General features: G+C 36.3%; 1 protein-coding gene across 1 annotated transcript in view; it reads right to left on the reverse strand.

The window, feature by feature from the left end:
- Window positions 1-13,270, reverse strand: part of EYA4 (EYA transcriptional coactivator and phosphatase 4) — a 260,960-nt gene that overhangs the window by 29,222 nt on the left and 218,468 nt on the right. The window contains 2 exon segments of the mRNA XM_079147113.1: window positions 2,847-2,930; window positions 4,392-4,528. Of these exon segments, the coding sequence (XP_079003239.1) occupies window positions 2,847-2,930; window positions 4,392-4,528 (221 nt within the window).

Below are 13,270 nucleotides of genomic sequence, written 5' to 3' on the forward strand. Positions count from 1 at the left end.
AGATCTGCTGAATTAGAACTCTAGGGGCAGGACTCAGCTCACTACGTTTAACAAGCCCTGCAGGTTACTGTGACTCACACTGAAGGACAAGAAGTACCCTTCCAGTCTAAGCCACCACTGTTTCGCACACACTGTGGCTCCTCTGTGGTCAATGTGTGTTCATCCTCGTTCCTTTAAATGCCATTCTCACCTGGCAGAGGATCATAAGCCATCAAGCCCCAACACTGCCTCAAATCCTCCAACAGTTTTTCACTGCAACTAGTGAAACTCCCAAATACTTTACCATAAAGGACAAGATCTACCTGTCCCTGTCCTTGCCCACCCTTTTTCTTGCTTGCATGGATCTCCCCCTTGTTTATACTTTCTAGCCTCACTGGATTTTGTATTCATGGAACACTGTCTCAGGTCCTCTGTGGCCCTGGGAGACTCTTCCCCACTCTCCCTCTCCCCCTAGTCTGCCTGACTTCTTGTAATTCAGGTCTCAGCACCAAAGTCACCCCTCTCGTCATACACCCTGGTCATTCTCTATATGATCCAGATTTACTGTCTCCACAGCAGTTGTCACTACCTGAAATAATTTTATTTATAAGCTCCATGAGTGCAGAAAGCATGTTTTGTGTTAATAAATGTTTGTTGGAGGGATACAATCTGTCCGGAGCTTTAGTTTCTAGTTTACCATTTTCACTTGCCAAAGCCACTCAATGCCCTCTCTGTTCCCTTTGCAATAAGCCCTGAGCTGCATGTGGTCCAAGTTTCACAAGATGGCCTGATATAACATCTTGCCCTAAGCTACATCTCAATAGTCCAAGTTAATACCCTAAAAGGCAATATCCATTTCCTTTGCATTAAGGAAGATGTCACTAATGACTTTTAGAAAAATGTAAGTAATAATTTAATAAATTAGGCAATCTAAATTGTTTTCCATGACATTCATAAAGGCATTTTTAATTTTGATTAGAAAAAATAGCTTAAAAACCTGTTTTATTTTAATTTTCTTAAGTTGCTTTGAGTAAAAACATTGTTCAATATGGTGAATTAGACCAGATCCCTACCAGTGTCAACTCCCAAGAACAATGACTTGTCATGAGACTGACCTGGTTTCCAGTATGTGCACCAGCATTTGTTATTCTGTGACCTTGGTCAAGTTACTTAAGCCCTCATTATCCCAGTTTCCTCATTCATAAAACATGTATCACAAAAAAATGACAGCAAAGTATCAATGAGAATTAAATGGGATGATGATGTTTCTGAAAGTAACTAACAGCAGCTACAGTGTTCTTGAGTGCTAATTCACAACAAACATTCTGCCAAACCCCTTAAATATGCTAGCTAGTACTTTAATTCTTATTTTCCAGTGATGGAGTTTTCCCCATTTTATAGATATTGAGACTCAGGGATTAAGCAATTTACCAGAGTCAGAAAACTGTAAACGTTAGAACTGAATTTTCAAATTTAGTTCATCCACCCTATGAGGTGACAGCAAGAAGACAACCATGTTAAACCAGGAGGCAGGCCCTCACCAGAACCAAATCTGCTGACACCTTGCCCTTGTCCTTCCCAGCCTCCAGGACTGTGAGAAATAATTGTTTGTTTAAACCACCCAGACTATGGGTGATTTGTTATAGTACTGCAAGCTATGAAAATTTATTTATGAGGTATTTCCATTATGAATCAGGTAATAAAAATAAATATGAGGAACAAATAGGTATGTGGCTATTAATTCTAGTATTTTTTTTTCCTAATCCAAGTAGACAGTTTTGTGAATCTGAAGTACATGCATTTATCCCACTTCAGAGATAACTGCTTTAGAGAAAACTGTGATAAGGGGCTAAGAATCCTTTTAGAAATGGTTACTTTTCATATTCGTTTAGAAACATCCATTACCTACACCAAGAAACATGATAATACAGATTTGTCCAAGGCACAATTTAGGAAAAGACATGTTTGAATGTAATGAATCACTACTTGTCTAGAAGACAACTCTTAACATAATTGCTAAAAACTGCATGTTGAGCTGACCTGAGACATTATCAACTAGAGTGATGCAAAAAAGAGTAAGATGCTTGTTTAGGTGAGATACATAAAGGAACCAAGTTCTATCTAACTTTAAGTACAGTAGTCAAAAGCAGACCAGCATGTTTTGAATTGACTCTGGTTAGATCATGAATCCTAAATTGTCAAGGTCTTAGACAGTAATGGACTGAAAATTTGTGTCCAGTTGATAGGCCTCTTGCTGCTGCATCAGTTCTGGGACAAGCACTCACACAGGTGCATAAGTTCATGTTATTAGAAGCTGACTATGAACACAGCTGGGGAGAAAGACAGGGAAGCAAAGAGATCCTCTGTCGTTGACCATGAGTAGCCCCAGGGGTGTTATCTCCCTCACTGTTCAGGTGCTTACCCAAGGCCCCGAAACATTCTATCATTCAAAAGATCTGTCAGACAGAAGAGGACTGCTTGTTTCAAAATAGCATAGTAATAGCAGGTACAACAAATTTGTTCAATTTCTTCAAGTTCTCTTAATAGGGAATAAAGCATGATTTTACAGTGTTTAAAAGTCTATTTCGATTCACAATTTTTTCTAAAATAATTAGATAAGAGTAAGAAACTCGGTTGTTGTAAAAAGCTAAAAGTCATGAAGAACAAAGAGGGAGTCCAATTTCTTATTCATAAAATGCATCCGTTCATGTTAAAGGACAATAAGTCTCTGGAAATAGATAATTAAGAGAAGGTTTGACAGATTGCAAACAAACAAACAAAACATTAAGTGTTTTTAAGTGACCCTTGATTTTTGGATAACATAAGTTCCAACATGAGTTCTAGGGGTCATGTCTTGATTCCCTTACCTTGCCATATTTCTGTGCATAGGATCCTGTGAGTAGTGAATGGAAAACAATGATGGTTTCATCCAAATCCCAGACAAATACGCGCTGAGGAAAAAACAAATATCAAAAGAATCACAAAGTTTAAAGGAAACAGAAGCCTCTACACAAGTAGAAAACATCTCCCTTCATTGTCAGGTAGAGTCTTGATACTGTTTTATGGAACATTTTTTATTCCATTATTTTTAATTTGCAAACTCTAGCTCCTATAAATTCAGAAGAACATGAGTGATACATGGGGTAATAGATAGTAAGCTTAATGTCAGATGTTCTAATCTGCATAAATTCATTCTAACTTTTACTGGTAGTTAATACCAAAAAAACACACATTCAGACTTTATAATAGAAGTATGCTAAACATATAATCTCCATGGATTACAAAGTTTTATACCTCGTGAATTCGTGGAATTTTGCAATTTACATAAAGAACTGGGTTTAAAAAATATTTAAAAGAATCTATGGGTAACCTCTAAACAGAAATTGCAAAGTGTAGACCCTTGGGTCAGATTAGGTCAGTGAACACTTTGTTTGACCTTGCAGAGTTTGGAAAGGTTTCAAATTATTTATCAACATTCAAAAATAGGAGATTTCATCAAGCTTCAAAGTTCTGACTGTAACAGAGAAACTTGAGATTGGGGCCGGGCTGGCTGAGAGTCCCACGCAGCAGAGATGGCAGGACCCCTGGAATGGACCAGGGTTCCCCTCTTCCTTAGTCTGCTGGGCTCTCTAGCCTCATCACTAATATTACCTTCCAGGTTCTTGAAGGCATTTAAATTTGCTGCTATTGTTCAGGTAAAAGAATCATCTTTTATGAGGAGGTACCATGTCTATTATTGATTTATATAGTAAATCTGGAAATTAATTTTTTTTTCTCAATTGAAGCACAAGTTTGCATAAGAAGTAACATATTATGATTAATAGTAGTTTCTCCTGATGTCTCATAATAAAAATCAACCTGCTTAGGATAGATAAATCTCAAAAGAGGTCTCAAGTGAAAAAAATGACATAAGTTAAAATTTGTTCAAATATAACAGTTTAAACTCATATATCAAATGACTGACATTTTCCTATTTTTGGACAATCTTTCTTTTCCAAACAGGTTATTTTATCTTTTGAAATATATTAATTTATATGGAAATCTTTCATTACTTTAGTCCTACCAAATGTAACGTTCTCAGGAAACTGTCCCACAAAATGGCTTTATTTTTAAAACTTCTGTTTGCTTTGGCCAATTTGGATAGAAAGATGCAATTATCTCAGGACTTAGAATTTGTGAAGTGCTCAACTCACTTTTGAGTTGTTATTCCTCTTAGTGTTGTTATTATAATATTTATTCAATATGAAATTTTAGAATTCAGAGTTGTAAACTGCCTGTCACGAAGCAGATCTACTCAGTTCACCATGTCTTTTTTACTTTAATTATGAAACTTAATGGAAGTGTAAGGTAGAGAATGCACATTCAATAACATACAGCAACATATTATGCTCTTGAAGAATGAGCAGCCGTACCTCCAGGTCACTGTCGGGAGGAGGGGAGGGGTTGTTCTTCCGGCCTCTGCCTCTGGACTTTGACCCAGAACTCCTGCATGTTCTGTCATCAAGATCTTTGATAGGTGTGGAGGGGCTCTGCACAGTATCAAACTCTCCTGCAAAAAAACAGCCTGTGTCAAGAAGAGCACTTTTTATTTAGATCAGGTATGGCCTCCATTATTAATTATCTTAACAAATTCCTGTATAATACAAACCTTGTGACCAAAAAAAAAAAAGGATTTATAATCCTAAACACAAAAATTCTGATAGAGTCAAATATTTTTTTACAGGTCACACAAATTCCTCCTAGTTTTAATCCATATGATCCATTAAACCCAAATATGTTTTATGCACCATGCCTTCCACTTTCTCTCTGTGCCCTCTCCTACATATTCATCTACATTTAGATCTATCCTCTCCTCCTTTTTGGTCATAGAGGATGAGTTGCCTTCTAGGTGATTCCTATCCAAACCTCTCTTCAGCCCCACCTCTTAGGGAATCACACCTGGTTACTCAAACCCTCTTTCATCTTCCCTTTCAACCTCTGTGGTCCACTGACAAGTTTTATAAGTCCTTTCTCTTGATCTTGCATTTCTATCTAGATGCTCTCTGATATCTTCTCTTTTAAATGAAACTTCTTAAAAGAATAGTGCATAGCAGCGCTGTCCAATAGAAGTAAATGCAAGCCACGAATACGATTGCACACATTTTATATTTGTTATAGTTTAAATATGAGGTGTCCCCCAAAAGCTCATGAGTGAGACAAAGTAAGAAAGTTTACAGGTGAAATGATTGTGTTATGAGAGTTTAAACACAAAGGGATTGAGTGTCATGATAAAGATTAACTAGATGGTGACTGTAGGCGGTAAGGGTGTGGCTGCAGGAGGAGGGTCCCTGGTGGCTGCCTTTGGGGAATCTATATTTTGTCCTTGTTGAGCATGGAGCTCTCTCTTTGCTTCCTGGTGTCAAGTCCTGAGTTACTTTCCTGTGCCATACACACTTCTGTATTATATTCTGCCTCACCTGGGGCCACAAATAATGGAGCTGGTTGTCTATGGTCTAAGACCTCCGAAACTACAAGCTGAAAATAAACTTTTCCTCTTCTGATTGTTCTTGTCATATCTTTTGGTCACAGCAGTGAAGAATCTGACTAAAACAATATTTTCTTGCAGCCACATTAAAAAAGTGAAGAGATACGTAAAATTGGTTCACATTATTAACTTGATATATGCAAAGTATCATTTCAGCATGTATTCAATATAAAAATGACTGATGACATGTTTTACATTCTCTTTTTCATACTAAGTCTTTAAAATCTTGTGCATATTTTATACATATAGTATATCTTGAACTGTGGTTCTAAGTGCTCAACAGCCACAGGTGGCCAGTGGCTACAGTATCAGATGAAACAAATGTTTCCACTCCTCATATCTGATTTATCAAAGGCTAGCTTCAGTTCACTTAAACCCTAATGAAAATACTTTTGCTAGGAGTCCTCAATTGATTGACAGGTGCAGTGGACAAGCTCAGACCTTACCTTCTTAGATCTCTGTGCTGTGTTTGACCCTCTGAAACATCACCTCCTCAGAACCTATTCGGCAGCTAATACCTTGCATTCTCCTAGTTCTAGAATATATCTCATCAGTCCTTCTGATAAACTACTGTCCTAGGAAATAAGGACTCCTGTTCCGCCATTCTTTCTAAGCTAGTATTGAAGAGATCCATCTTCTGCTTACTATCCTTCTCACATAATCTGGGGGTGACTTTACCCTCTTACGTGTTCATGCACCTGTATGGGATGAATCTGGGATCAAGTCTATACCTCTGTCTAGCCACATACTAAGGTTCAGATTTCTTATCTAGCTGGTATCTGTATGTCCCATAAATATCTAAAACTCTTACCTATCTAAAGGTAGTGACAATATATCTTAGCAGGTTGAGGGTACATCATAAGCAGAGAAAAATTGTTAGGGATTTTTAAGATAAACAGGCCGCCATGAGAAAATAGCCAAACTTACTTAATGTATGACTTCAAGAATTTCACTCAGTCTCTCTGAATCTGTTTCATTGTACATTAAAGCATGGGTAAGAGTAAGCTACCTTTTTGGACTACTGAGGGAAAATCAGATTTATATTTAATTTGATTTAAATCATATAAAATAAAACTTTCTAGGAGAATCAGATTGCAAACTATATTAAGTTTAAATTACACATTTTTAAACATAAAGATGTTATGGCTATCATGCTTTATCATTAAATTAAAGTAAAAGAATTCTCAGGGCAGCCAAGCAGAAATTAATCTAAATAAATAAGTCTGAACAAACTAGGCACACATTATTATTTTTTTCTTTCTTTCCTTTTACTCAGTGCTGGGGACTAAACCTACCCTAGGCAAATGTGCTATCACTGGACCACGTATATACCAGTCCCCAGGCCCTTACATATATTTTTTTTTCTGAGAAAGAGCAATTTTTACATAGCCAATAATCTTATATCTTTTGATTATAACATTTTCTTGGAAAATATTGCACATGTTAGGACAGGATCAAAAAGACGTTTACACAAAAATATGTTTGCAGATATCATTTGCTCTTACAATATTATTGCATGTTTCTCTCTTAAAGTTTTTTTAGTTGTAGGGTTGAATATAGTCCTATTTTGTAGTAAATCATGTTTTAGCTTACTTTTGCATGTGTTAAATGAGACTTCAGTTATTTGAAACACACCAACTTTGAAATAAAATCACATAAAATATTTTCAATTATTTTTTCAAAACTGAATTTTCCTAAGGTTACTATATTCTGCAAATTGAACGTTGCACTTCAACTAAAGTGATGATGCAAACTGATACTCACTTCTTAACCTAGCTTTTAAGTATTTTTAGATGATAGTCCATAAAACCTGTCTTGATACACATCAAAAATTAATTTCCAGGTGTTATGTACCATAAGGCAGCTTTGTTCTTGCCATAGTGCAAGAGTGAAAGCACAAAAACTTGCAAAGTCTCAATTATTGTGATCAGTTATGGAAAGTCAATTGTAAACTGGGTCAATAAAGAAGGAATTCAGGAGGAATAACAGGGCTATTAGAATCTGGATTCAGCAACTGCCACCATGGTGAAGGGAAAAGATGGGGTCAAGGGAAGCACCTGAGTTATCATAGGCAGAAGAATTTACTCCTGCTGATGCTTTGCAAGTTACTAAAGGGTCTTAAAGTCTTAAAAGTGTTCTGAGACTATGAACAAAATGTGGATAGAAGTATTTTGATGGAAATAAAGCACAGCTTTTTAAGTAAACTGTGAAGAATAGTTCTAAATTTATTAAACACTTAGCAAGTATTATGCATTCTTCTTAAAATTGTTTTTTTCATTGCTCTGTGAGCTTATCCATATTTTGACCTGGAACAAATCTTTGTTCTTTCCTCCATGTGACTAGAACTTTGTCAAGTACATACACTAAATTTTATCCTTCCTGTGATGAATATTTGGGTTAGTCACAGTGTTAGGTTTCTATGAACAAAGCTTCCATTTGCATCCTAGAGCATGTTTTTGTGATATAAGCACTCATTCCTCTTGGGTACCCATACATAACAGTGGGATTACCGGGTTACAGGGTAGGCATATGTGCTTCTTTAGTAGACCTTTTCCAAAGTGAGGACATTAATTTACTCTTCTACTAACAATAAGAGTTTCAGTTGCTTCACATGACAATACTTGACATTGTTAGTCTTTATTTTAGCCATTGTCAATGTATGGAGGTATTGCATTGTCATTTTAATTAGCATTTTATTCATGTGTAATCATGGGAACATTTTTGCTATGTTTCTTGTTCATTTTATGTCTTCTGTTTGATAATTGTTAAAGCTCTCCCCCATTAAAAAATTGGGTTTTCTGTGCTTTTCTTATTGATCTGTCAGAGCTTTTTAAGGTAGTGTGTGTATATGTGTGCACATGATTTAAACCTCACTCCAACAAAGTGAATTAAGTTCTTCATTGTTGTCTTTTAGTGATGGGGAAACTGGAGACATGTGAAACTTAATTAACTTACCAATATTAATTAGCTTGTATCTGATCATATTGATGTGGCTCCAGAACTCCTGCTTTAATCATGAGGCCTCCCCCAAATAGCAAAAGATTCTCCAGGTTACACAAAGGTCAAATCTACACTGACTTCTGCAGATCGAGAAAATAATCTAACAACTGATCAGAATGGGAGAAAATATTGGAAAGCATACATCTGATAAAGGGTTAATATTCAAAACATTTAAGGAATATTAAGGAACTCAAACAACCCAATAGTTAAGAGAACAAATAACCTGACAAAAACATGGACAATGGATCTCAGTAGACATATCTTAAAAGAAGACATACAGATGGGCAACAGGAAGATGAAAAAATGCTCAACAATCATCAGAGAAATTCAAACAAGCTACAATGAGGTCTCACCTCACACCTGTTAGGATGGCTATCGTCAAAAAGACAAAAGATAGTAAGTGTTGGAGAGGATGTAGAGAAAACTGTTGCACACTGTTGGTGGGAATGTAGATGAGGCCCCCCATTACAGAAAAGAGTATGGAAGGTCCTCAAAAAGTTAAGAGTAGAATCACCAAATGATTTAGCAATCCCATCCCTGCGTGAATATCCAAGGAAGTGAGATCACTGCGTGAAGGAGATTCTTGCCCTCCTAGGTCACTGCTGCACTGTCCATAATAGCCAAGATATGCAATCAGCTCAAGGGCCCTTCAAAAGGTGAAGGAAAAAGAAAATGTGGTATACATACACAATGGAGTATTATTCAACCTCAAATAAGAAAGAAATCCTGTCGTTTGTTATTATGTTAAGCAAAATAAACCTGGTACAGAAAGATAAATATTCTATGATCTTGTGTAAAAGTCTGGTCTCAGACTAGAACGTTGGTTACCAGGTACCATGGGGCTGAGGTCAGGGAACAGGAAAATGTCAGCTGAAGAATACAAAACTTCAGTTAACTTGGAAGGAAAAGTTCAAGAAATCTATCGTACAACATGATGATCATGTTAACAATAATGTATTATGTTTTTTGAAAATTGCTAAGATAATGATTTTTAAGAGCTATCATCACAAAAATGACATATGTGAGGTAATACATACATTAGTGCCTATGTATGCATAGTTCAGAGCAATATGTTTTACATGATAAATATATTAAAATTTTGTCATTCAATGAAATAAACAAGTCACTATTGCTGTGCGAGAGAGAAAGGACCAAGAAACTGACTGAAAGGACTTCACAGAAGTGAAAAAGCCCCTCCTGTGGAGGGCAGGTGGGTATCTGCTTGTCCAGAGACCACCCGCGTGTGATTGTACTGACTTCTGCACTTCTTTTATCTCCTGATAAAGAGGAAAACCAGGAACTTGAGTTTAACCAATCATTAAACATTTGCTGGTACAATTATTTTTAAGAGAAAGCTGTTAACTCTAGTGTCTATTTTTACTCAGGTCACCGTGCAAGGGCATGGGATGCTGCAAGAGGGGAAAATATAATTTGGCAAAGTTCACTGTGATCCATCCTCTGCCTGAGAAGCTGGCTTCAGTGATTTACTCTCTCCTTGACTTTTCTGGAGTGCTTGTTCAGTTAGCTAATGTACTGTAATGTTTATTGTAGTCTCAGGGTAAAGAATAAGACTGCTACAAAGTCCTAACCACATTTAATTTTAAGGGATGATTAAAATATTTAAAAGAAAAAAGTGTAAAAATCTCTCATCTTCATGTGCTGATTCGTTCTCAAACATTCTGCATGCAAATCAAAAATACATTTTACCCTAGATAAACTTTGTGTTAAAGCCAAAGAAAGGTCTGCATAATGATAATGAACTAAAATGTCTGTTTTTAATCAGTACGGTAGTGTTTCTTTAAACCCATTGTCAAACTACCTAATAGGGTAAAATAAATAACTGAACGCTATTTGCAATTTCCAAATAACATCAGTCATTACCAACTGCTCAGGGCTTTTCTACATGATTGAATAATTATCCCTTAATCAGTACAATAATGAATAACTGCCCCTTGTAAGCTTTGGATATTTAGATCCAACTTTATTTCATTAGGTTTATCTCTATATCAGTGCAACCAGCTGTCTCTTATTGAACATAAGGCATGTTTCTGTTTTAAAGATGGAAAACAGTGAATGTTCTGTGAAAAATTGTGGACTTAATTGTTAGGTCTGCTGTAAGACCAAAATGCAGAATCAGTTAATGGGAAATTCTTTTCCTGCCCTTGAACTAAATCCATCAGATTTCATCATTAATAAAAAGAAATTCATAGTTGTAAACTTGCTTGCTTTTTGGAAGCATGCCAGATTGGAATAGGCATGAGTAAAAGTCAAAGGTCACAGAATTCCTCAGAAATCCAGACGTGTGTTGTTACGATTTTGGTTGAGAGAACAATGTAGTTATAAGTAGAACTATTTCTTCTTTAAATTCAACAAAAAGTCTGATGATATCTGAAAATTATGCTAATCCATATACATTGACATTAGCAACCACTGGAATGCCTGAAGACATGGCAGCAACTGATAGTAAATACGAGAAGGCACATTGGCTGTGCCACACTCCAAGTCCCCACTCAGAATATCTCCCTGCCTGCATCTGGCACCTGTCCCATGAGTAAAATTACTATTCTGAATATGGAGAGTTCTTTAGTGAATGGAAAGTCACCATTCATGTCTTTTCTGCACAGAAACCCTGCTGTGATTATATGGAAATTAGAAGAAAATCAACCCTGGACCCAAGTTCCATGCAGCACATTCTGTCTCTGAGCAGTTTCCATCATGGTAGCTATAGTCTAGTAACTTCAAAACACCCTTCTGGTCCTGTCTGTCATTGTGTCTCTGACACCCTGATGACAAACACTTCTGTGGTTCTGTTTCAGCAGAGTCCCCTCGCTTGTTCTGTCTGCACATTCACCATGGAGAAAAATCTTTCCAGTGGGATGAGAGTACGACAAACCTCCTTATCTATAACCTCTCCACCACTCATTAAGCCAGGATTCTGAAATCACTGTCTCTAAGGCAAGATCCTTGATGAAATTCAAATATTGACTCAAAGAGGAACAGGGCAGTTTGGGGATATGTAATTAGGGTTGGAACTAACTAGAGAGACACCTAGGACATAAGAGCTAAGGTCTGAGAAGCCATGCCTCCCTAAACTCTGCACTCTAGGTGCTTCACTGACCTGGCCCTAGGCTTGATCCTGCCTGGGAGGCAAACGCTGAGAGAGGCTGAAGCTGGATGGAAAATCTCAACAGGAAGTCTGGGAGGGACAAGAACCAAGAATTGAAAAAAGGTTGTGTGCTCAAAGGAGGGAAAATCTAAAAGGAATCTAAAGGAGAAAGAAACCGAAATACAGGGCAACAAAGACAAACTAAGCTTTCTAGATGATTTTTCACTGGGTGCATAGAGATGATACAGTGGTCTCCCCTCAGCTACAGGGTATAGGTTCCAAGATGTTCCAAGGATGACAGAAACCATAGAGAGTACCAAACCCAAGAGATAGTGTTTTTCCCTATACATACACACCTATTATAAAGTTTAATTTGTAAATTAATTGTAGTAAGATAGCACCAATGAGAACAATTTTAACAATAGACTATAATCACCATTACTAAAAACTTATAAAATGTTTATTTTTGGTATTTTCCATTTAATATTTTTGAAATGCAGTTGATCATGGTTTACTGAAAAACTGCAACAAGAAAACCATGACTAAGGGAGGACTACCGTATTTTGAACAGCAAATGAAAAATAACAGATGTTGCCCTCCCAACAATTCATGATACAAACATATCTTGGTAGTTATTTAAAACATTGGTTTAGGGCTGGGCATGTAGCTCAGTGATAAAGTGCTTACCTAGCATGTGTGAGGCCCTGACTGAGTTCAATCCCCGGTACCACACACACACACACACACACACACACACACACACACACGTATGTATATACAACTAATACATAAGTATATACATATATTAGTGTGTGTGTGTATATATATATATATACACACACACACATATGTATACTACATATAGTATGTATATACATACACACTATATATATAACATACATACATATATCTTTCATTGTTACTTCTTATGTTCAAATTAGTTTACCTGTTCATATATTCAATATTATCCAGTATTTTCCCTTTCTTAACACATCACTATTTTAATTATTTGCCTGCTTTTTGTCTTGCCTGTTAAAGGAATATTAAATGCATGCAGAAAGTACATTCATTGTTTAAGTGCCAGTTTCTAGCTCAATGCTGGGACCTAATAGGAACTCAATAAATAATTGTTTAATGGAATTGAATCATCTTGGCCCTACTTGTCCAGTTAGAATTTGCAGACTTGTGACCATGTTTCCCCATATTCTTTCTTTCCAAATCTGGATAGAAAGAAACGGGTGTATTTGGACCTTGCAAATAATGAAGAGCAGAAAAATATACTTAAACACAAAAAATATTTACAAAAGTTCTTCACTTTCTTATTGATTTTTTTAGAGTTCTTTATGTATTCTGGATTCAGGTCCTTTATCAGGCATGTGTTTTGGAAATATTTTCTCCCAAGCTGTGACTTGTCTTTTTATTCCTGTAGCAGTGAGTTTCAAAAAGAACTTCTCTGAGGAACTCTAATTACCTTTTCTTTTATGAGTTGTGCTTTTAGTGTCATATCTACAAAATCTTTATGTTGTCCAAGGTCACAAAGATTTCTTCTAGACATTTTTTTAGTTTTAATTTTTACATGAGGGCTTATAATTCAATTTTAATTTTTGCATATGAGTTGTGAGTCAAGATTTCTATCTTTTGCATATAGATGTTCAGTTTTC

The sequence above is a fragment of the Sciurus vulgaris genome (genome assembly GCF_902686455.1).
Source record: "Sciurus vulgaris genome assembly, chromosome: 7".
NCBI classification, from domain to species: Eukaryota; Metazoa; Chordata; class Mammalia; order Rodentia; family Sciuridae; genus Sciurus; species Sciurus vulgaris.